Genomic DNA, 25,659 nt, shown 5'->3' with positions numbered 1-25,659 from the left:
ACAGGAATGGTAATTTACATCTTCAGAAGTATGGGTAACACATGAGCAAGGCCTCAGTGGAGAATTCTTAATACAGTGTTTGGGGTTTTTTTGAGGCAGGGTCTCGCTATGCAGTTCAGGCTGGCCTTGAACTTGCAGCAGTCCTGCCTCAGACTCCAAGTGCTGGGATTACAGGCGTGCGCCACCACACCTGATCAGAGAATTCTTTAAAGGAGGTGAGGGAACAGCTCAGAGCTGACCCACCCAAGTCACCACAGTGCCTTCCTCCCCTGGCACTGGACCCAAAATTATCGCTTCGTGTCTGTGACACTGAGCTTAGAAAGACCAGCTCACTTCTCAGACAGTGCGTGCCAGTCCCTGTTCTCAGTGCTTTTCGAATATAGCTCCTTCACTCCTTCTACCCCATGTGGGGACAAGGTGCTGTGACAAACATCATTTTACACATGAGGAAACAGGCTCCAGAGAGTTCAGTAAGGAGTCCCGGGTCAGGCAAAAATAGCAAAATTTAGGCTGGGAACCAAGTTCTCTGGCTCTAGAGCAGCACAAACCCTATGCTAATGCTACTTGCCAAGGGGCTACTTCAGGAATAAATTACACTCTGCTGAACCTTCAGGAGACAAAGCAGAAAAACCCGTGTCAGGAAAAGATATGTACAATGCCTCCACGGTTAATCAGACCACCCTAGAAGGAGCCTCCTAAGAATGGAAAGGCAGGCGCTGCTCCGGGCCATCTGCGCTGCCAGCCGGGTCTTCAGCTGCAGCGAGTGGAGCGGCGCCCGTGAGGTCGGCCTGGGGGCAGACAGCTGAGAAAGAGTGGCTGCAGCTCTGAGACGGGCCGCAGGGGGTGCTGGGCTCGAGCTGCTAGGGGTTTCAGTGTGGTCTGCGTCCCAGGCTGGACTGGCACACAGGTGTAAAAGGACTGACCAACACGCGCACAGGTAGCAGTGACTTCACGCTAGGGGCTGCACCTGCTGCACCTACAAGTTGGACAGGGCCTTCGAGGGTGCTGCCGGACGTGTGCGTGTTCAGGAGGAGAGTCCGCAGGGGCTGTGTGCACCTCCTTGTAGCTTGTAGTCTGTGTGCTCACTGTATGGGGTTCGGTGTACTGCACTGCACTCTCTGCATATTTTATGTCACTGAAGGATTTGGTGGGGTTTCCTGGTACTATTTTTTGTAGCACTGGGGAGTGAATCCAGGAACACCTGCAAGTTTTATTTTTCTTTGTACGTGTGCTACTGGGGATTGAACCCAGCCATCCTCAGCCCCCCTTGTTTTTTGTTTGTGTGGGGGGGTTGTTGTTGCTTTTTGTTTGTTTGTTTGTTTGTTTAAGACAGGGTCTTGCTAAGTTGCTAACTTTCCCAGGTTGGGTGTGAACTTGCAGTCTTCCTGCTTTGGCCTCCCAAGGTGATGAGATTACAGACATGCACCACCACTCCTGCTGAAAGAGTTGGGGTTTTTTGTGTTTTGTGTTTTGTGTTTTGTTTTAATGATATGGGTTAGAGTCAACTGGCGTATCTGGGAGTGCGCGAACTCTTGAACTCATGCCTGGAGATTCCTGTTCTAGGTGGATCCCGGGAGTTTGCTCTTTTAACAAATGCCTTGGGAATTTTGCTACGCTGTATATGCTGCAGAGATATACTTGTAAGAAGCACAGAGATGCTGCTGACCTAGTCTGCTGCTGACCTGCTGTACTCTGGACATTAGTGGGACTGTAAATCAGAGCCAAGAATTATTTGAAAATGATTAAACTCACAGTATAGAATATATACTATAGGTATCATCTGTGTTTAAAAGAAAAGCATGCACAAATGCAAAAATCTCATTCGATGCTTGCAATTATAGATTTTTCAAATCTCTCTCAGGTCTATCATGAGAGATGTTTTAAAACCCAAGAAGGGCCAGGCATGGTGGCACATGCCTGTAATCCCAGCACTCAGGAGGCTGAGGCAGGAGGATCGTTTCGAGTTCGAGGCCAGCCTGGGTTACAAAGTGAGCTCAAGATCAGCCTGAACTGCATAGCAAGACCCGTCTCAAAAAGACAAAAAAAAAAAAAAAAAACCAGAACAAGAAGGGCCAATGCCACCCAATTCTGGTCTATCGAAGTTGAACTCCATTAGACAGAAGTCAAGACATGACACTATCACCCTGGCTCATCCTCCGCTCCTGCTTGTTTCTGTCCACCCAAATGCAAAAGCTGTGGTTAAAACTGCTCCAGGCCCCTCTCCCGGCCTCCATCATGCTGTCTCGTGCCTGTATACAGGTGTGTTCGACGAGAGAGTGGCTTGAGTAATACCTCACTGCGGCCGTAAAGAGCGCATCTAATTCCGCAGGACAGCTGGGCGGCCGGGAGATACCACCCTATTAGTAATTCTATTGCTGTCGCGTTGAGCAATGAGGACGCCCTTGCAAACCTCGTTGCTCCTCCTCCCCCAAGAATCTGTCTCACTGTCTGAGCCCAAGCGTTTGGCTGAGCATGGGGAAGTGAAATAGAAGACATAAAGTAAAGCCCCTGTCTATGCATTGCTTAGATTCTTAGCTGAGGAAAATGGAGTCACGCCGTCAGAAACAGTAACGGTGGCCCCTGTCCGGCAAATAAAGAGTAAAAGTTCTAATTGTCCCAGTGGGTTAGAGACAAACCACAGCTGTTTCTGAGTTATGGCCTATGGAGAAATAGCTACCTTTCAAGAAGCCTGACTCGTATCACGTCCTGTATGCATGAAATCAAAGCTAGGCGTTAGGACAGGGCCTGTGGCTCGCTTTTCTTGGGAACAGTTTGGCAGTGAGCAGGGCACAATGTGACCTGCCTGCCTCCCGCCCCTGGTGAAATGGGCAGGGCGTGCGCTGTTGGTGAAATGAACACAGCTGAGGTGAGGCTGGGCTATGCTTTAGTAGGCGCGTGCACTCAGGCGGCCCACTCACAGCGGCATTTCCTCATGTTCTTCTGAAATAGGATTTCTCAACTCACATTTTCAGGAAGGAGCTGATCTGAGAGGCAAACTAATTCCATAATCAGTGTTAGGTGAAGCTGAGGAATTGGGAGGGAGAGATTTTCTGACCGTAAAAGCTTCAGAGGAGTCAGACGCAGTGGCACAAGCCTGCAATTCCAGGTTTTCGGGAGGCTGAGGCAGGAGGCTTACAAGTTTGAGTCTACCCTGGGCAAATTAGTGAGATCAAAAGAAAAAAAGATCAGGGATATTGCTCAGTGGCAGTGTGGCTCTCTGGGTTCAAGCCTCAGTACTGAAAAAAACCAACAAAAATACCCTAAACTTCACAGACTTCAGTAGGGCTGGCCATGTAACCTTGTGTCCACTTGACAGGCAGCTCAGAGCCTCAACGTTCAGTGTCCCCTTTAGACAGATGGAGCAGAGCTGCAGGCGTGGCATGAGACGGCGTTACGAAGGCTGCGGTCTTCAGCTTGGCAGAGACGTGATCAGGCCGTGCAACTGCACAGCCTAAGAAAGGCTGAGGGGAGTGACGGGTTTCCAAATAAACTCAGGGTTGTTTGTCAAGTGTGCGTAGGATCACTGGACAGATAACACTGGCTTTAAATTCTACGCACTTAGTCCTCAAAGCAGTAGAGACATTCCAGAAAGCAGCTCCTCACTGGCACGTCTCCTGCCGCTATTGACAAATGCCTTATTAATTACTGCTTTTGTGGGGTGGCAGAGGGACACAGACACGAAGTGCTTGTTTGTTTGGGAGTTAGATGCCTCAAGTCTTTTGTCCTGAGAAGGTGAAACATCTGTGACGTGTGAGGTGGCACCAGAGGAAGATCTGCCATCGATGGGTGGAGAAACATTAACCTTAAAGAAAACAAACCAAACCCAGGCCAAAGCCCTGGCTGCCTGAGCCTATTTCCTCTTCTGTAAAATGAGGATGAAAATACTTGTCTTGTGTAGAAATTATATTAGATGTCAGTTTTGTGAGCAGATATGACTACCTGAAATCTTTGAGTTCTTCCTTTGATTCCAGGACTCTGACATTACCAAAATATTTCTACTCCTCTGTAATCCTAATAATCAAAGTCTTAGTGAACCCGCAAAGACCGAAAGCAACAGCATTCCTGCAAACGCAGCTCACCCTGTAATCCCCCTCTGTGAGCGATCACTGTTAGTGGTGCAGAGAGCACTGTTGGCGTCTGTGATCAGCTTCAGTAACCTGCTGATAGTTTTTGCAGGTAGGATGTTACAGTGCTGTGAATGCCTGGGAGAGTTCTTTTTTATATCATTCTTAGTAAATATTTAGATTGACTTCGTAACTGTAGGTATAATAAGCTTCACGTGCTACCTTGGTACACAGACTAGCTCGCCCTGGCCCCTGGTTCAAGTTCTCTAGAATTACAGAGCAGTGACACTGCGTGCTTGTTGTTCGTAGCTGTCTGTCTTGTCAGCAGTTCAGACTGGTGAGCGTCACTTGAGATTTGGGAAGAAGGGATGCAGAGCCTGGGTTCAACACTTTTATTCAGCTGCGTAGCGTAGCCCGTGTGTTGAGCACTCCGGCAGCCCCGGCCTCTCCAGCCCGCCCATTCTCACAGGGGCCCCAACACCTGCCCCTCACATCGCCTTTCACTCCTGTGCTAACAGTCCTGCTGCTGTGTTCCCGCCAAGGACCAAAGGGGTGTAGATCAAACTGAGGTAGACAGAATCATTCGCACCACTCACATTTTCCCTTCACCCAAAACCCATCTTAAAGTGTATATGGAGGTCATGATTAAAATTGCCCAACACTCACCTTTACTGATCCTTTTTCCTCTCTGATACAGGGTTTTACTGTGTTGTGCAGGCTGCCTCAAATTTCTAAGCACAAGCAATCTTCCTGTCTCAGCCTCCTGCTAGCTGGGATGACAGACACATGCCCCCACACCTGACTCCTTCATTCTCATAGGAATCATTTTGCTCTTGCTAAATTAATGACTTAGTGACCACAATGCTACATGGTCACATAAACCACATAGTTATGTAATACTTTTGTGCCTTTTTCTGGTTGTAATAAAAATTAAAAATGTATGGCCTTTAGTTAACATTCACAGTTGTGTCAAGACAATTTTTCTTCACAAAAATATGCGACAATTTAATAAAGCTCATGTGCTTAACTATATGTTAGTCAGATTACACAGTAACTTCACTCCTTCTCTGGTTTCGTTCCTTAGTTTTGGGTTTCCATCAGGAGGAGGCACCCTAACAATTCCTTGGCCCGTCTCCCCACTCATGGCTCTTTACCTTTCCAGTGAGAACCCTGACCTTTCATGACGCTGCTCCCACTTCTAAAAAGACCAGTAGACTAGGGCATGGTCTCTTACCTCTGCCTTTTAAAGCCTTTTCCCTCAACAGCTTTTTGAGGGCTTTCTTCTCGGAGCAGGTTTAAGAGCACTGTAAGGTCTCAGTAACGCTGAAAGGAAGGTGCCGAGAATCCCCACGTGGTACCCCTGTCCCCACACATGCACAGCCTCCCGTTCCCCTCTGCGTGGACCCTTCCTTACACCTGATGGACCTGCAGGGAACATCGTCGTCGCGCAAGTCCAGAGTCTACCTTCAGCTTCCTTCTCAGTGTCGTCCACGTGGTGAGGCCACTCTCGGTGCTGTACTTTCTGTGGGTTTGGCCAAATGCATGGTGGATGTCTCCACCACTATTCCACCCCACAAAGCGGTTTCATTGCCCTCAGAACTCTCCTTGTACCAGCTTTTCATCCGTCTATCCTCCCTACCACCTGGAAACCACTGATTTTCTTATCACCTCCACCGGTCTCCCTCTTTCAGGATGTCACGTACTTGGAATCATGCGCAGTGTAGCCTTTCAGACGAGAGCTTCTTTCACTGAGTATCAGGTATTTGAGTTTCCTCTATGTCTTTTCACAGCTTGATAGCTCACCTCCTTTTAATGGTAATATTCCATTATCTGTACCACAGTTTATCCATTCATCTACTGAAGGAAATCTTAGGTGCTTCCAAGTTTTGGCAGTTATGTGTAAAGCTGCTGTAAATACTCACTGCCGGCTTTTATGGGCTCTTATGTGCATATACTCTTAAGTTCCATTGGGTAGGTAACAAAGAATGTGAATGTTGGATCATTGGTAAGAGTAGGTTTAGCTTCATAAGAAACTTCCCAAATGTCTTCCAAAGTGGCCGCACCACTTTGCAATGAATGAGAGTTCTTTTTGCTCCACATTCTCGCCCCTTTGATACTGGTGGAGTCCCAGGTACACAGCAGTGGTCTCTCACTTAAGTTTGCCTTTTCCTGACCATGGGTGATACAGAAGCATCTTTTTATGTGCTTGCTTGCCATTTGTAGATCCTCTTTGGTGAGATGTCAAAGTTTTTGCCCACTTTTTACTAGGTGGCTTATTCTCTTGCTGTTGAGTTTTAGTTCTGAGTTTTGGATAATAGTCCTTAACCAGATGGGGTTTTCGCACATATTTTTTTCCCAGCCTGTGGCTTATCTTCTCGTTTTGTTGCTGCTTTCAACTTTTTATTTTGAAAGTTTTCAACCTTATGGGAAAAAATACAAAAATAGTAAAATACCCACACGTTCTTCATATAGATCCATATAGACCCCCTATATGGATCTTCGGCCACACGGGCTTTCTCTCTCTCATGAGCTTTGTCTGTTGATTGTACTGAACCAGTAGAGTTGGTGAATAGCACGCCACATCATCCCGAAACACTCCAGTATGCATCATCTAAGTGTGACTTCTTCTCACCAAGTCACAGTGCACTGTCATTAAACTAAGAATAATAATAGTTATTCAATAATGTCCAATACCATAGTGCATTTTGAAGTTTTCCAATATTTCCAAGAATTCCTTTCACAACCTTCATTTCTCCCGTTATCAAATCAGGGCTCACCTGCTGCATGCAGTGTCTGTCGCTAGTCATGATCTAGGACACCACCCCTGCTTCTTGCTGACACTGGCCAATTCATATTGAACTAGTTTTATGTCACTAATTGATTCCTAATGAACCAGTTCCTTGTGTGCAAGTGTTTGGGTTGCCCTCTTACAAGGATGAGTTGGAGTCTCTGCACAACAGCCAGACTAAAAATTCTTCACGTGGTTTCCAGCCTCATTAGCATTGAGATCGTTAAAATCATGTGATGGCCTCTGTTGCTTTGGAAACTGGCCATGTAAGAAAATGTTGTGAAAGACATGTTTGTGGTTAATGATCCAACACAGTAGCAGAGGTGACTTGGCACCCTGCCTTGCCCTCCGAGCGACGTGAGCATGCTGCTTTTGGGTTGGGCACTGTCTCTGGCATTATGCCCTCAGGATTCTGAGTGAGACTCAGGCCTTACACCTAAAGACACAAATTCACTCTCTGTTGGGTAGTATCTGTTTTTGTGACAGTTTTGTGTTAAGACATTTTGAAGGACATGTTTTCTCTAAATAGACCCAGCTACTTCTGAATCCACATTCCTTTTCTTTCCTTTCCTTTTTTTTTTTCTTTTTTTTTTTTTTGGTACTGGGGATTGAACTGAGGGCCTCACACACACGAGACAAATGCTTTACTACTGAGCTGCATCCTTAGGCCTTTCTTGTTTGTTTGTTTTTGAGACAGGGTCTCACGAAACTACCAGGCTGGGCTCAAACTTGCGATCTTCCTGCCTCAGCCTCCCAAGAGGCTGGGATTATAGGCATGTGTACCATGCCTCTCTTTTTTTATTTATTTATTTTTTAACTTTAGTGACTGCTAATCTACCCAAAGTGGCCTGCGGGTCTTGTGGAACACATATCTGTTGACTATTGGCATGGGGTCTCTATTCCTATGCTGTTTATAGCTTAAGTTTTTCTTTAATTGCGCTGACACTGCATCATCTGCTAGGGCACATGGTTTGCCACCAGCCAGCTGAGCACATCGGGCTCTCCAACAAAGGTGTGCTTACTCTATTTCTAGCCCTGTTTTTCGGTTTTGTCTTTTTTTGTTTTGTTTTGTGTATTGTTTTTGTTCTGTGGCACAGGGGATTGAAGCCAGGATCTCGTGCATACTAAGCAAAGGCTCACCACGGAACCCCATCCCCAGCCCTCTGGCAGTGTTGTTAAAGCGTGTGAGGATTAAATGAGGTAACATAACCCCATGAGGTGTTGAGAACTGATTCACTCAGATTAAGCAACTTGCCTGATATTTCACAGCTAACAAGTGACGGAGCTTGTTTTAAACCTTGGCAGGTTGGTTCTGGAATCTTGCATTTTATCATTCTTTAAGGTGCCACTAAAGGAGCTGCATGTCATCTAAGAAATCTCAAGTGCTATTGGGAGGTAGATAGTGTGCCCTGAAATACTGGTCCTCACCAAACCGTTGTACCATTTAAAAGTTAGAACAGTAATACTAGTGAGAACAGTAATACTTTGTGAAGCCATTGAATGTCCAGGGTTTGGTCAAACCTGGTCCTTGAAGGAACCTCATGTTGGCAGCTTCAGACCTTCTACTACCGAGCAGCCTGCCTCTGGCCTCCACGTGTGTCCCTGTACACAGAAGTCTCTTCGCAGGAGGCCTCAAAGTAATGCGTCTCCAAAGCAGCTGATGGGGAAACCTGTAAACACGTTCCTGTTACTCCTTGCCACTGAAAGGTGAGTTCTCTGTGGCAGTAACAAATTAAGGATAAGCAGGCATCCAACAATGTCTTGTTGTGGGGCAAACGGTTCAGAATTAACCTCATCGTAAATTATGGCCGTGTGACATCCGTAGGTACTGCTGGAAATGAGCACGCCAGTGTGACGGGAAGGATCACAGCCCCAGTGCTGACCCCGAATAGCCCCAACGTACTGTAAAAGAGAAACCCCAAGAGGACAATAAATGTTTAGTGCTAGCTATAATAACTGCATTTTTAAAAATAACTTTTAAGGGGCTGGGGGTGTGGCTCGGTGGTGGGTGTGTTCTGCATGTGTGAAAGTCCCTGGGTTCACTCTCTAGCACCAAAAAAAAACAACTAAAAAGTTTTTAAATAATATTTAAGAAATTTCTTAATGTACTTGCCTGTACTTTAACATACAATTTTGCTTTATTATTGCTGTGCTGTCCTTCTAAAAGCTCATCTGATTATACTGACCTATCCCAAGGGACAAAAAGGAAAGTTCTTAGCTTTTTATAGTATGACGCCTCTAGAGGCCTTCACTTTGGGGATTTGAAAACAACTTTAAAAAAAAAAAAAAAAAAAGACTACAAGGGAACATAGAGGAATTATGGTGGTGGGGCCATGAGAATTATGTCTAGTTTTTAAAACTCCATTTAAAAAATACTTCTTGTACTTTTGTAACATTTAAAATGCTTAGAGGAAGGGGAACAGGTGCATCAGCCTGACCTGGGAATAGAGTGCGAGGCGCACAGCAGGTAGGTTTGCAAGAGGAGGAAGACAGGAGAAGTTGCTACAATCTTCCTGTGCTGACTGTGGCTGATTAATGGGAGAGGCTGCCCTCTTCTCTGGAAGTCTTCATGTTTACATCAAAAAGACAAGAAAAATGCACTCCAACCTGATGCATCTTTGTGTGTGGGGGTTCTCTCCTTTTCTCAATTAAAAATGGAAATGTCTCTGATTCAGGAATTGAAATCCCCAAATGTCCTCATTCACCTTTTCAAGAAAAAAACCAAACAAACAGAACCTGCATTCTTGGGTATGATATCAAAACAGAAATGCCACTGGGGATAAATATGTAAGCAAACAATCCTTGTCTCCCCAGAATGTCAGAAGACTCTAACTTAAAGACATATATTTGGTTTGGAACTCAGCACCCTCTTATGCGGAAATACTTCAAGAAGATTCATCTGCTCTGGAACTGATCTAGAAAACAGGCTTTTCCAGAGCTCACCCAGGATGGGACCTTGGTGCACTAGCCACAAACTTTTCCATCAGCACTAGAAAACAGTTCCATCTACTCTGCAAGCTAGGGGTGACGCCCAGCTCCAAGTGTACTTCTTCTGGTTTGCTTGTTAGTTTAGCCACTCATTTATTAATTTAACATTTATTGATCATCTATTATATAAGGCCAGGACTATCATGAATTCTTTGAGCACAGAGATACACAATCCCTTGCTTACAGGAACTATGCAGTTTAAAAGGTGTTACGAAAGGGTTTGCAGAGTTACTGCTATGAGAATTCAAGGGGAAGTGTTTAACTCAGAGAAAGATAGGGTCAGAGGGTGTTAGACGGGAGAAGCGTTCGACTTGAGTCTTGAAAACATGCAAGTGGGCCACTTAGATCGGTGGACTCAGGACTGTCCATGCAGAAGAGCGAGCACACGCGAAGCTGGCAGGCCCGAGGTTGGCTCCTTTGGAAACTGTACGTACTGCAGAGTGCGGAGCCTGGCGCGTGGGACTGTGCTGGAGCTCCAGACAGGATGGGCAGATCAAGAGAGGCCTGATGTGCCGCTGAAGGTGTGGTTCTCTCTCCGAGCCACGGGAGCTGCTGCATGAGCAGCAGTGGAGCATGGGACCCTGTTCATAGCTGAGTGGTGATCCCCCGAACAGTAGGAAGTTCACCAAAGGTTACCCTTCATTTGTACTTCACGTTTTTAGTAATGAAAGTGATGGCCAAACTGGCCAACTAGTGCTTTTCAGGACAGTAGGCTCGGAGACCTGCATTTGTTTCAGCTATCAAATGCCGGTCTCAGGAGAGGCATCTGTATTTGCTGAGTGAATAAATGCGAAGATGAGCTATTTCTGTACAAGACGAGTGCTTATACAAGGAACATGTACCTGATCTTTTTCAAATTTATACCAGGATTTACAAATGGTCAGCTCCGACATTTAACCCAGCAAGGCTGCAATCACAGGCCACAGTGCTAACTGCTGCTTTCAGCTTGGTCTCATATCTGTGATTTAGCCAAAGTCTCTGCTATCCTGTTTCTGATTCCTAAAGTCAGGCAGGCTCGTGCTCCAGCAGGTTACCAGTTACCATTTTGTAGGGCCTTGTTTAGACCATCCTTGTTTGGTCTCCTCTGCTCACCCTGTGTATCAGTCAGGGGTTTTACTGGAGAAACAGCTATAACACGGGATGTACAAATAATAAGAAATCACAAGATTGGCTTACGACGGTCAGCCAGAGAGTTGTATGGGGAAGCGTGCAGAGGGGTGTCTGCACACTGAAGACCGAAGGAATCAGTCCAGGGTCTGGAGTTCACTGCAGAGTTCCATACAAGTCCATCCGAGGAGGCCGATGAGTCTGCGACAGAAGGCTGAAGGATCCAAGGTGGAAGCTGAAGAGTCTGCACTAGAAGCCAGGAGACAAAGTCCAAGCTGAAGGTGAAGACTGGAGCTCCTCCAAAGGGAATGGAAGTTCCTCTGTCCTTCTTCATCTCCCTTTTATATTATCTGGTGGTGATCCACCCTAGGGTGTAGAATTGCCGAGCCAATTGCTGAGCCAAGTTTATTTATGCTTCTAAACTTCTCAGGTTGACATAGTCAATCAACCCCTACACCTTGCTTGGGATAGGCCTGTTTTGCCTGCAACCTGGCAATTATTTAGGTCCTTTTGTTGTCCTTTTGTCTCTGTTCATGCCCAGCTTTACTAGAATTCAGAGCATTATTTCAGTTCTGGAATAATGTTTGTCTACATACAAATATTATGTGATGGTACAGGTAGGTACAATAAGATGACCCAGGAAACAATTCCAAGAGATGGGCTTTGCCAGAAATGTCTTAATATGGTGTTCTCTTTTAGTATGGTATTTTAGTGCATTCATATAATACTTATTTTTGGCTGTCTATTACCCTCAGATATTTAGGTATAAACTGCATAGTTCCTGTGAGCAAGGGATTGTGTATCTCTATGCTCAGTGGTACAAAAGAAAAACTATATAACATATTTAGAAGTTGATCATTTGGGTTGAGTAGTTTTAAAATAAAGTTTCTGAAGTTTGGATCACCTGTACAAAATCTTCTGGTTCTGGTCACCAATGTCTGAAAAGGCCATTCCCCCCACATGCCCAATCTCTTCTGAAAGGGCACTGGTGTTGGCAGAAAGTATAATGAAGTTGGGTTGGTTATGGAAACCAGGAGTGACAGACTACACTGATACACGTAAAGAAAAGACCCACCATGCCAATACTATATAACTGCATTATACGGATTTAAACCACACCTTACAGGTCCATCATTGGTTGTCACTCTGTTGGCTGTCATTGCCCCAAGGACCCAAGCTGGAAAACATTGCTGGCTTGTGACAGAGTGGGGGAAATGGCAGCTATGCCTTGACTGACTTCTGCCCCAAAATGACACATGTCATTTCATTGGCCAGAGCAAGTTACATAATGTGTGTGAGCTCAAGAGGCACTGGTAATAAATCTATGGTGCAGGTCTTTACGAGGAAGGTGACCTAAGCCCAGGTGGGTGTTTCTGAGCCACCACGAGGGCACCAGGGGCAGCAGAATAGGACAGTTCAGCAAGGCTGACAAGGTTAAGGAGGACTCACCCACATGAAAGACTCGCCCTCTGCAGCCAACCAAGAGGCCACGTGCTTTGCAGGGACAAGTCTTACGATGCCATTTTATCAGAATACTCTTTTTGATAGAAATATTCTGAAGTGAGAGAGATAGGCGAGTCAGAGAAATCTGGAAAAAATTCTCAGAATTAGTTTTGGGAAGAATTCATAGAATCTGAAGTGGCACAAAACCCAGGGAAGCCTCGGGGAGAACAACACAAAGATGGGGCGAGCAGACAATCTCACAGCCTCGGCCCACCGAACCGAGGAGGATTCCCTGGGGTCCTTCCACGGAGGGCAATTGGGACCTAACGCTAATCAGGCAGAACTAAAAGGCAACAGTGTCTATACCTTCTCAGCCTATCCTCATTGTACCCCCACTGCTGCCTTCTTCCCATTCTCCTCAGTAGGAAGGAAGAAAAAAATATCCACAACAGAAGTTAGATACCCCACAAAGTATCTCTTCACTTAGGTTTGATTGGTTTGATTTCCTTCCTTAAAGTAAGTAATATTGTATACCCATGTCAAGTAAGGTTTGTGTTGTCTGTTGCTGACCTTCATGTATGGAGCCAGCCATTGCAGACTGAACAGTTATAACTAACAATTGATAAACACTGTGCTGAGATAATTCGGTTTTTCTCTTGCCTCTGAGGGAAGACCATATTCTATGTAAATTTGTCATTGTTCTAACTTTAAAAGCATGAATGGTTATAGAAAAGAATTCTCCAGAAGTAAAGTAAAAGAGCCAAGTTTAACAGCTCACTTGATTCCTGAGTTCACATTTCTTTGACTCTTTTCTTCGTTGTTGTTTTTTTTTTTATATATTTTCCATCTCCTAGGTGATTAGCAAGGTAGCATAGTGGTGAAGAACAGAGACACAACGGATAAACGACCCAGCTCTTGCGACAGGGGCTCTTAACTTTCTTGAGCATGAGAAGCAACTCGAGCGCTTACTAAAACACAGCCTGCTGGTCCCATGTCCAGAGTTTCTGGGCAGTATGTCTAGCGGGGACGTGAGAATGTGCATTTCCAACTACTCCCCAGGTAGTAATCCTGCTGCTGCTCCTGGAACCACACTGTGAGAACCACTGTTTTATTAGGTGAAGACTTTTTCTCCTGTGTGAAAGGACAGTTCTGATACCTAACCACCTACAGTTGTTAAATGAATCAATGTTTGCAAAATGCTTGCAGCTAAATGGTACTGTGTAAGCATAGCCAACCTGTGAACTTTGTGATTTTTGCCCCGTTTTGTTGTTACGTTTGTTTTCTTGTGTTGGTTTTGTTTTATTCTTCTCATGACCTGCTCATCAGGGACTTCTTTTCCCATAATTCACATCCACAAGGCAAGTGGATTTTGGAGACTGACTGATTAAACCAACCAATGTATTATTTCCAGCTCTTCTAGATTCGTCCATTATTTGTACACTACATGAGATGATTTTTTGGTGGGTGTGGTAATAAAAGTGAAGGTTTAATGTTAGTCAGGTCTACGGATCATTTTGGAGGAAGATATAAGGTGGGATGGAAAAATACAGTCGATGTTTATCTTTTTCTAATTTACTGCAGTGAATATTGTTATTAATCGCCTCAAAACACCATCCACCCCACTCTTCAAACACACTTACCCCATTGTTCTGGCCACTTTGAGAAGCAGTTCTGGATGTCCTCTTTCATGAGTGTCTTTCATTGCACTGCCATGGCTGATTTGGTTCAAGATGTTTATCTTTGGCTCAAGATGGTCTGTTTGACTTCTGGAGAAGAACCAGAAATTGCATGGTTCCAAATCTGGTGAAGAAGGTGGATGAAGACACTCAGTAATGTTTTTGTGCGCCTGCCTTTCTGTTGGAGGCACTCAGCAGCAGCATTCATCTTACTTTTTATCACACCTTGTAAAGAAATGAGAGTGGCAAGAATGATGGGATAAGTGTGTCTGAAGTGCCAGAGGATTTTGAGGGGGGTTAATGGCAATGTGTCTTTTACTGGAACAAGTTTTTAAAATTGAAACGTTTACTGTACCTGTTGGACACACCTCGTAATCGGAGCTCACACTGCTAAGCCATGTAAGGGCAGCCTGGAAACAGCCTTGCTGATAGTGCTGCTATTCCCACTGCTCTTGGAGAAAATCAAATTTGGTGCATTGGACGAGCTCCCTCAACCTGTGACTTAGGTCAGAGGGTTTTGGTAAGAAGCCACAGAGAAATCTGCAAGTCTATAAAACCAGAGCTGATTCAGCACTCAGAACCAGGGCTTCTCGAATCAGACCACACATACAACAAGCCTCCTGAAATAACTGCCACCTCCATCTCAGTAACTGCGCAGGGTCTCTGCTTCCTCTTGGCATGTCCCACTGAAACTCGATACAGACGTAGTCAGGTGTTCCACGCTGACTCCCAGCATGCAACCCGGCTGCCTTGCCCAGCTGCCTATGCAGTATTTCTGGGGACACTGAGGCAGCCTCGTGTCACTAGGAGAGCACAGATTTTAGAAGTAGATGGGTCTAGACTTGAATGCTGGTTCTGCCACTTAATTTCCTCTGCTGTAAACTGTGGATATCACCCAGGTGAAGATCAAGTAGCATAAACTCCTGTGTACTTAGTACATAACATCTGGACTTAATGAATGATGGGATTTTGTATTTTAGTTCTTTTTTAATGAAAATAACTGGAAAGGTAGAAAAGTGAAAAATGCTCACTTTTATCGTCCTATCACTTAATCTTGTAGAGCTGGCAATGTGCTGCTTCCAGCTCTTACAGGGACTCATCCATTCTGTAAGGCTTTATATGCTATGCTGCTATTTATTTTAATGAATATATTTTATTTGGTGTGATGTTATACAATTTTGTATTCTGATTTTTTACATTATAAACTATTTTAACCTTAATTCTGTACATGATTTTAAGGAACATGCCATAATTTACATAAAATTCTTATTACTGGACACCTAACAGTAGAAACTAGTTGAATGACGGGAATGCACTTATATAGTAAAGCAGCACCATTTTAAAAGGTGTAGTGAAGGGTAGCTCTTAAAACAGAAATGTGTTCATGATTATATGTAAAATGAGACAGTTTTACCTAAAGACTGACTGCCTCCCACATCTGTCTTGACATTCACTCACTCAGCCTCAGTGGATTTCAAATTTCGAGGAACTTCAAGGCACCAAAGGGGTTTATTAAATGTTTTGGGCTTTACCCGTAGAGTTGATTTAGTAGATAAAGGCTGGGTCTCAGCAAGCCTCTTACGAGGATCCCAGGTGATTCTGGGGCAGGAATGACACACCTCCCACTTCTGCCTGCTGAAGCTTTCTTTCTTTTCCAAGCTTCCCCATTGCCTCCTGGACTCCTTATTGTCCACTTCCATGTCTTGTACATCTTAGTGAATCCTCCTAAACTATAAACGTTTTCTTGATCCTCCAAGCAAATTCAGTTGGACACTCACGTCATAACCCTAAGATTTGTGTTGAATCCTCAGTGAGTTACTAGATAAAGATACTGAAGTATCTGAAATCCAAATTTTATTTACTTTGTAGTGAAAAGAGGCAGAGCACTTCAGAACGCTTTAGCATACCTGTTATTTACTTGAATTCTGGGGAAGAAAGGTAGTCTTTACAACCTTGGTAATAAAAGAAAAATCTTGCTTAAATTACCCTTACTTTGGCAATCAGGTTGTTAAAAGTAACTACTTTGCCTTTGTGCACCTACTGTGGTCCAGGCCAGAGACGGCCAGTGTTAGCTGAAGAGGCTGATCATTCCTAAAGGATTCTCAGGCTAGTGGTTGGTTTTTCATTCTCAGACTTGGTGCCACCGAAGTCACTCATAGAATTGAATTGGGATTGTGTTACCCTACAGTGTACTTCTTTACTTAGGTTTGATTGGTTTGATTTCCTTCCTTAAACTAAATAATATTGCATACCCATGTCAAGTAAGGTTTGTGTTGTCTGTTGCTGACCTTCATGTATGGAGCCAGCTATTGCAGACTCAACAGTTATAAACAATAATTGATAAATACTGTGCTGAGATAATATTCGGTTTTTCACTTGCCTCTGAGGGAAGACCATACCCTATATAAATTTGTCATTATTCTAACTTCAAAAGCATTCATGGTTACAGAAAAGAACTCCCCAGCTGTAAACTAAAAGAGCCAAGTTTAACACCTCACTCATAAAATTGCTGCCTTGTTTCTCATGAAGATGTTAACTTTGTTGGATTGAAGTTCAAGATGACCAGAGAATCGATACTGTTAGGGGAACAGACGGTCCTAGTGAATCAGATGCTGCTGGTGAGGAAGGACCAAAGACAGTGGTGCTTGTCTAGCTGGCAAACCCAAATCATTCTTTAGAACTCTGTGCGAAGAGCCATCTGTAAAGCATTTCATAATCGCTTCTTGGAAAAAAATTAACCATTTCACCTTTCACCTTTGTACACCTACAACAGTAGCTTATCCACATTTTTATGATTAGGCATGTCACAGTGGTGTGATTATGTTTGTATGATGCTGTTTTGCACTAGATCAGAAATTCAGGGGCTAGGGATATAGCTCACTGCTCCGGCAAGGACTTAGCATGCTGAGTTCACTCCCCAGCAGCCCCCAAAATACTTACTGGATATAGAGCACTTGACCCAGTTTAATCCAGGTTGGATGACTGGATATAGTGGTTTTCATAAGTGAATGATCAAATGACAACTACTGAACATCGGTCAGGTAAGATGCATTTTCAAGAACCCCTGCAGTTACTGAATTTAAAGCATCACCTGTCACGACTAATTTCCCTAAAACATTTTTCTAATTATGAGTAGAGAGTGAAAAAGACAACTCCAGTATCTCTTCTTCCCCAGTTCCTCATGGCAATTGGGGGATTTCCCAGCCTATGGATTCTCTGATTTAAAGAATTGGATCTGATGGTGAGGCCTAAGGATCATTAGTTTGAAACTAGCTTGGCAACTTTTCCTTCTCTCAAAATAAAATTTAAAAAGCAAAAAGAAATCAGATCTGACATTCTGCAAAACCCACTAACATTAGCCCACTGGTTGCCATTAAACTCCCTTTGGGGGCTCTTGATTCTACATAATGCCGAGTTATTGTGGATATTTGAACTTTCTATATCCATGATAGATATCAAACATACCATGATACCTAGTTTTAAACTCTATTTTAAAATGTCAGGCAATTTATTTTGGGGGCGGGGGGTGGGTACCAGGAATTGAACTCAGCATCAGACAATTTTAGAATCCAAAGGAACTTTTTTCATGTTTACTCAAGCCCCTTGAGAGACCGTTAGTTTTTGTTAGCAGGAATACTGGAATCAAATTCATATAGACCAGGGTTTAGTTCTTGGCTCTGAGGCTCGGATCATAGCCTGGTATTGGCAGTGTGACTGTAAGCGGTTTACTTAACGTTTTTGAAGATTGGTTTTCTCATTTGTCAAGTCTGATTAGTAATCCACCTCCGTGGGTCACAACAAGGGATTACCTGGGATCATATGGCCCAGAGCACCACTGCAAGGTCTGCACAGACCAAATCGTTAGTCATCTTATTTCTGCCCTTCCCTGCCCAAATCACGGTCTACAGCAGAGCTGGGATTTAGATGTTTTCCTTGGCATTATCAGGATGGGTTGTAGTTTCTAGTTGAAAGAACTCACATACATCAAGTACGCACTGATTTTAGTAGACAGAGAACTGGGTTGTCAAAGAAAGTGCTCTGGCTTTTGTGCACCTACTCTGGTCTAGGCCAGAGGTGGCCAGTGTTAGTTGAAGAGGCTAAGTCACATCAGCATTTGAATACAAGGTTCAGATTTCTTACTTAAATACAACCTCCTTCCTCAATAAATGTTTTATTGCTATTGCTTTTTTTCTTTCTTTTACTTTTTTGCACTGTAAGCTATGGCTCCCTTCCAGTCACTGGTCAACCATAACTTTGTATACTTGTGTACCTTAGCAGTATTGTTTCTGTGAGGGTCTGGAATCTCATAGCAAAATACATAAACCTTTTGGAAAAATAAGAGGTATGTAACCTAGTAAGTGCTCAAGTTTGAAAAATCGCATTCTAACACATTATTTGTGTTAAATATAAAGAGTTTCCTTAAATTCTGGCTGTGAACAAAGACCATGTGAAGCACGGAAATGTTAGTCATGTGAACTTAAGTCACCATGAAATGTTACAGTAGTCCGGTGGGAGAAGCAACACCGCTAGTCTCCTATTCTCACTCCTGCAGAGTTCATCTGTCATTTTATGAGACAACTTATTTTTTCCTTTTCTTCCCCATAAAGGTAGAAACCTGTGGGTCCTTGTTGTTGGTCAGTTTCCCAAGGAGCACAGAGTTGGGATTCCAGAATTCAAATACGTGGCAAATATGCATGGAGACGAGGTAGGTACCTGGTGTGAACTTCTGAGCTGTCACCAGGGAAACTTCCCTCAGGTCTCTTGGGCTCTGTGTAAATGCTAAAGAGGAAGCACGGAGAAGACTCATCACTGCAGCAAAGAAGCAGGGCCCTGAGCGGACTTCCCACTGGGACCTTCTGTGCGCGTTTAGGAGCCAGAGACGAAGACATTTGGTTGGGCCTGGGAGAGTGGCCTGAGCTGTTTTTGTGCTTGGGGATGGAAGAATAATTCCCCAACCCCTCAGCTCAGAACTCCTGCCAGCCAATCCCTTCCAGCCCTCCGCTGATTCTCCTACCTCCTTCTCCGCGTTAAGGAGATCCAGCCCAGGAGCTCCATTGTGTTTGAACTCATCACAATCAGAAAGTCCCAGATACCTCTCCAGATGCCTCACATCTGGCTATTTAAATTATTACATCACTCTTTTTCATCGAAAAGTCAGTATTTTTGATGTTCACATTTAGGCAGTCACATTTAGGGTCCTCTGACACCTACCATTCAAGAAATACTCAAAATTCCTTAACAGTGTCTTATCACTTTTCCCACTTAGAAGAGATCAACTCAAGTTTTGGTTTGTTTTGCAAAATACCCTTTAACTTCTCATACCATCCAGCTGTTCTGCCCACATAGCTGAAGGTGTCCACTGTTCGTTCTTGCCTCAGTTCCTTAGAATATTTTAAGAGCACGACAATTGCAGTACCTGTGTTTACTAGGACTCCATACAGTTCGACGACCAAGGGGGAGGAAAGATGGCTCGCAGCCATTATAATAAAGGAAATTTACATGGGAATATGTGGAGCAGCCTCTATAAAACACATTTAACTTCAAGGAATTTCAGAGTAAATTATATCCCAATCCGACAACCTGCTGACTTCTCAAAACACTCCGGAGTTGCCATCGTGTAGGTGATGCGCTCTAATCAGTGCTAAGCTTCCTGACCTGGCTTAACCCTCCCCAAACCCAAGCTCTATAGGAATCCAAGCTCTTCTGGACACACACAGCCTGCCCTGGCTATGCACACTGCCCCACTTGTCCTAAGAGCTAGGAGGGACACACCTGCCTCCAAGAAAGGAGTAAGTTTTTGTACCTGATTTGGGGTGGGTGAAGTCCCAGCTGTGATTTTTGAGTGCAACAGACTGTTTTCTTTAAAAGGCCATCCTGCTGGGAGTCTGGCCAAAGTTGGTTTTAGTAAAAACAACTGTCCATTATACACAGCAGCCAGGACTGCCTTTACTTTTTGCTATCTAGTCTATCAGACCATGGCCCCTTGGATTCTATTTTTAATAAGAGACAGATGGCACTTCCTGCCTTCAGTAGTTTATTTATTTAATTCGTGACATATCAGAGGTTGTAGTCTGCTACTCAGAAATTAATCCTCAGAAGTGAATTTACTAAATATAAACAAGAGACTTTGCTCTCACCCCCAAATCTGCTTATTCTTTCCATGTGCTTTCCCAGATCTCTGGAATCTTTCTCTCTGGGTAGGTCCTGTTCCCTGTCAAGTCAGGATTCTCTGGAACTCTCTGATTCTGGGAATGTCGAGGACTGAAATTAGGTAGAAAAGTCTCAGTGTGTTTTGGGGTGGGGATCTGAAGCACAAGTACCCTTTTGTGTTCCAGCTGATGGCAGTGCCTGGCCTCTATGAGGCTGTTAAGAAATTTATCATTCTGAATTTGAGATTTTGTGTATCTACTGTCATTAGGAGCTAGAGGAAGGGATGCCCTAAATGAGAACAGAGGAGTCACTCTGAGCACACCTTGTTTCCCTTGGATCTTTTGGAATTGAAAGCATTTTTAATGTTTTGCAAAGCTTTTTAATGCTTTCAGTCCTACTAAAAAGCAGCATAGCTAACATTTTAGGGCAGTGGTTCTTAACTTTGTTGGAACATTTTCTTGCTAAACGGGTACAAACTAGACCTCTGACTTGAAGGTCTATGGATTTTCTAGGAGCTTATAGATTTCATGTGGAGAATCCCAACAGGAGGTACATACACACTGAGTAGCATGGTGGGCAGAACTGACCACACCATTATAAAAACATTTCCTGTCTACCCTGGACCTCATCTCAGTGGGAGTGGGGGTAGAGGTGGGGGTGGGGGGTGGGCAGGGGAGTTTCTGCTCTTGAGACCGTGGATCCATGACAGTGAGCAGCAGCAGGATCAAAAGGATCCAATTCTACTCGAGGGCTGTAGAATCGCCTTGCAGAGCTCACAGACAAGGCACCCACAAGGAGTCTTTGATGCCTAGGGTTCACCTTCCCTTGTAATAAGACTCTCAAGTGTTTTTCTAGTTCATCCAGGCCCTGGTTTTACACATTAGAATGGCAACTTGTAGAAACCCCACTTCTGGGTTTAATGTATGCAGGCTCCTAACTGACACACCTAAGTCCGGTCACTTTTGGAAGGGCTGGTGACAGCACCCACGGCATGGGGCTGTGCCTTTCTCTTACTCGATACTCAGATTGTTTAGGGGTGGGAGTTTTGTGCCCTTCCCCACAACCTCATTCTGCTACTGGCTTGCTTCATAGAAAAAAGCTATAGGCAACAGTCTAAAATCAAGCTTCCTGAAAAGTGGCCTGGACAGTCTCCACCCTTGTTCCTTCTCAGGTTCTCCTTGCTCTGTTTATAATCTGTCTTCTACCCCACGATTTCCAAATTTTGCACACAAAAAAGTATCGTACTTGAGCAGTCCCTCCTTTGGTAAGAGCTGTGTAATTCTTCTCTACTACAGATACTGAAAGGAAGGCCGGTGGCACACGCCACTGGGGTGGCTGAGGCTGGAGGATCGTTGCAAATTTGAGACCAGCCTGAGCTACAAAGTGAACGTAAGGCCAGTCCAAACTGCATATTGAGACCTTGTCTTAAAAAGACAAAAAAAAAAAAAAAATCCAAGAGGTGTAAGGAGGCATGTCTATGTGCTTTAACAATTAGATGCCCATAGTGTTAAGCTAACCAAGAAACAAGCGTAGCACAGGTCAGGGCCTGGGCTGCAGCTCAGTTCCCCTGACCTCAGAGTCCATGTCCCCATAGCTGTGGGAGCAGTATTCAATATGTATTTGTTAAGTTTACCTGAACTGCAATAATGGTATTTATTTACTTTTGTCTATGGGCTTTTTTTGTTTGTTTTGTTGTTTTTTTTTAACAAATATGCTTCTGTTTCTTAATTATCAAATGAATCACTTTCATCATGAATGTTTATTTGGGCATAGACTTTTGAAAAATCCACATCACATTTAGAATTCCCCATCTGGTGGCATTTGTTTAGAGCTTATTGTATTTCAGATATATAAACTGAAAGGAAAAACATTCTCTGGATAATTGTGAGCATATTTTTCAACTAAAAATAAAAGATAAACGACAAATGATTTTTGTATGTCTTCCAGGTATGAGAGGGTTTATGAGATGCAGTTTGTATGGTTAAACATTTTTGTGTTTAAGGGGTATTTTAATGGCTTATGTAGCCAAAAGGACATAATATCTGAAACTGTGGGTAATCTGGGCTATGTATTGAACAGGTGATAGAGGTTCCAAATTTGTTAAAGCAAAGCAAAAAAGTAAAGCTTGTCCTTCCAAAGGTTACTCCTCAAGTTCTTTGTATCTTTCCCAAGAGAGAAAAATGGTTAGGACCTCTGCCTTTGAGGCTTAGGTGGTGGCGTGGGGAAGCGGTGGTCCGTGAGGCAGTTATCACGTATGTGAGTAGCCTTAGGTGGCCCAAATTAGACAGTGCAGGTGTGCAGTGTGATAAGGGCTCTAGTCCCAGGCGTGGAGGAACAGAGAATATATGCTGGATAGTGTCATCTTCAGGCTTCCCCTCCCCCTTTTACGGTGCTGAGGGTCAAATCTAGGGCCTCGTTGGTATCGGGCAAGTGTCCTACCACCGAGCCACGTCCCCTAAGGGCTGACATTTGAACAGGATTAGCTAGGCAGTCAGACAAATGAATTAAATCTGTAACACAACATTGCGGCCTCCCAGACCTGACAGGCTGATTCTCCCCCAGAAGCTGCATCACAGTGTAGCATTTTGAAAACAGATTCTATCATTAGTGTAGCTGAAGTTTTTGCACCCTCCCCGTTTCTCCCCACCACCTGTGTTGTAGAATGTTCCTGAAAAATTTCCCACTGTTTATAAAAGATCTTTGAAGGGCTAGACTCATTTTATGTATCTGGCAAATCCCCAGTGGGCTGAATGGAAGTAACCCTGATAGAGAATGTATTCTCTGCTGTCTGGGTTGCTGCCATGTTACTGACCGCTTGGTTCGCCCGTGAAAGGCCCCAAAGCTGCTGTGTGCACGCCCAGCCCTCAGCTGCTTGTTGCTAGTGACCCTTTCATGAAGTCTGCACCTCACACAGAGGGAGCGGGCAGGCTGAATACCAGCTGGCTGGGCTGCTGGGGGCTGTTTTGACCACATTCTTTCTTCAAATTTGAACTCTCCAAGGTTTCATATTCAAAGACTTAATTCTAAAGTCTTAAAATTAGGGAGGGAGGGAAGTTTATACATAAAACATGGACAGTGTTTGGGACATGTATATTAAAGTTGAGAAGAATTAATTTGAATAATATTTGGCATGAACCTACTGTTACAGAGGCAGCAAATATGGCCCAACAGAAAAATGAAGATTTTTTATCTCCTGAAATTTTATTTATCCTTTGATTTGCTGTAGAATATTGAGACAAAGGGAAAATATTTTGTTTACATACTTCCTTAAAAGAATCACAATTTTATTGTTTTTGTAAAAATGCCAAAGGTTGTAATTTTTTAAATGATACCAGAAAAATAATAGGAAATAAAACAGAATACTGTTATCCAGAATAGCTATTAATATTTATCAAACATCACTGTAGGCACATATGTTTCTGTAAGAGAATAACAGAAATTAAATGAATATAAATGAACATGTGTATAAGATGTATGAATTTAATCATTTAAATTTATTAAAAGAATGAAACTGAAGGGAAGCCAGGGGTGATGGCGCGTGCCTATAATCCCAGCACTCAGGAGGCTGAGGCAGGAGGATCATTGCGAGTTTGAGACCATCATGGGCTACAAAGTGAACTCAAAGCCAGCCTGAACTACATAGTGAGACCCTGTCTCAAAACCACACACACACACAAAAAAAATTGAAGGGCAACTAAAATATCTGGTGAACTTGGTAACTATTTTCTCAGAACAAATTATCAAGTTATTTCTAAAATTAAGAAAAAGATTATATATTTATTGACTGTGGTTTCAAAGTTTTTCATAAAGTCTGATATGACATTATGAAGAAAGGGAGGGCAGGCAGGCTAAGAAAGAAAAGAAAAGGCGGGAAAGGGAGGAAGAGAGAAAGGAAAAAAGAAAAGCAGTGAGAGAATAATTTCTTGTATTATAAAAGAAAATCTCTCACAGTTCTTCATTGTCAAGTCCTTGGTGGTACAGAAGATAATTTTAAGTGAAGATAACAGTTTAAATTTTAATGCTGGGCACGGTGGAACATGCCTGTAATCCCAGTACTCGAGAGGCTGAGGCAGGAGGATTGCCATAAATTCGAGGCCAGGCTGGACTTCATAGTGAGTTCAAGGCCAGCCTATACTACAGAGTAAGACCCTGTCTCGAAACAAACAAACAAAAAAATACAGTTTACGTTCTAATAATCAGTCTTTTACCTAGTATGTTAGAAATATGTCTCTAGCAAAGTGGCAATGATATAAAATTTTATTTTTAATGTAAGCAAAAAGTGAGCAATCTAATGAAAATATAAAGTAAATACTAGTATATGGATAATACGTACATATACCAAGAAATTGTGAAGATGATATCCAAATTCCTCATGTTTCAGAAACATGAGAATGTGGAAATCAGAAATAATATATAGGGCAAAAATTGCCCAGATGCACAAGAGAACTTGTAAGTAGAATATTGAATTCAGAAACCTATTTAGACTATGCTTATTAAAGTCTACAATTTTTTAACGTGGCGACGGTTTTCATATGTGCTGCTCGCATTCTCACGGACCTTACAATTCCCTGCTTTCTTCGTAATTCCTCCTTTCCTCCACAAAGAATTCTGGAAGGCAGGCAAATGGAAAACATTGTCATGAAAAGGTCCTTTGCTCTAACTCATTTTTAAAAGAGTGAATTATTCTGAGTTCTGCGCTCAGCACCAAGGAAAACCAGTACGTTACTTACAAAGGAGTGTTTTGACTTCCCCGAGCGAACACGCCGCAGCTCGCCCTGTGAGCGACCGCGGCGGCCTCACGAGCTCCGACGTCTGCAGCACGCGCAGAGGCCCGCGGGGGTGCCCCCTGTGGCCTCTGACTTCAAAGCGCCCTCTTCTCTTTCGCACCCAGACTGTCGGGCGGGAGCTGCTGCTCCACCTAATCGACTACCTCGTGAGCAGATACGGCAAGGACGTCGAGGTCACCCAGCTGGTCAACAGCACCCGGATACACATCATGCCGTCCATGAACCCCGACGGGTTCGAGGCTGTGCGCAAGCCCGACTGTTACTACAGCAACGGGAGGTAAGGGCGGGGCGGAGCCGCCGCCGCGCCTGCGCGCAAGGGGCCAACCTCGGGCCGGGGTCACTGCCCGCCCCGCCGCGTCCGCACGAGGGCGCGGGTCGGAGCGCCCGGCGCGGCGGCCGGGAGGGGCCGGGCCCGAGTCCGCCCTGACGGCGCGCTCTCTTAAGGGAGAACCACAACCAGTACGACCTGAACAGGAACTTCCCCGACGCCTTCGAGTACAACAACGCCACCAGACAGCCCGAGACGCGGGCGGTCATGGCCTGGCTGCGCGCCGAGCCCTTCGTGCTCTCCGCCAACCTGCACGGCGGCGCCCTGGTGGCCAGCTACCCGTTCGACAACGGCGCCCCAGGTGAGCGCGGCGGCGGAGGGGGCGCCG

General features: G+C 44.2%; 1 protein-coding gene across 2 annotated transcripts in view; it reads left to right on the top strand.

Moving 5' to 3' along the window:
- Window positions 1–25,659, top strand: part of Cpm (carboxypeptidase M) — a 63,971-nt gene that overhangs the window by 19,144 nt on the left and 19,168 nt on the right. For both annotated transcript variants that reach the window (XM_005397485.2, XM_013520938.1), the window contains exons 2-4: window positions 18,674–18,771; window positions 25,108–25,280; window positions 25,448–25,632. In XM_005397485.2, coding sequence (XP_005397542.1) covers window positions 18,674–18,771; window positions 25,108–25,280; window positions 25,448–25,632 — 456 coding nt within the window. The remainder of the gene's footprint in view (window positions 1–18,673; window positions 18,772–25,107; window positions 25,281–25,447; window positions 25,633–25,659) is intronic.

Source organism: Chinchilla lanigera, unplaced genomic scaffold (assembly GCF_000276665.1).
Source record: "Chinchilla lanigera isolate Chin_1 unplaced genomic scaffold, ChiLan1.0 scaffold00057, whole genome shotgun sequence".
Classification (NCBI taxonomy): Eukaryota; Metazoa; Chordata; class Mammalia; order Rodentia; family Chinchillidae; genus Chinchilla; species Chinchilla lanigera.
This window is presented reverse-complemented; position numbering and strand designations above follow the sequence as displayed.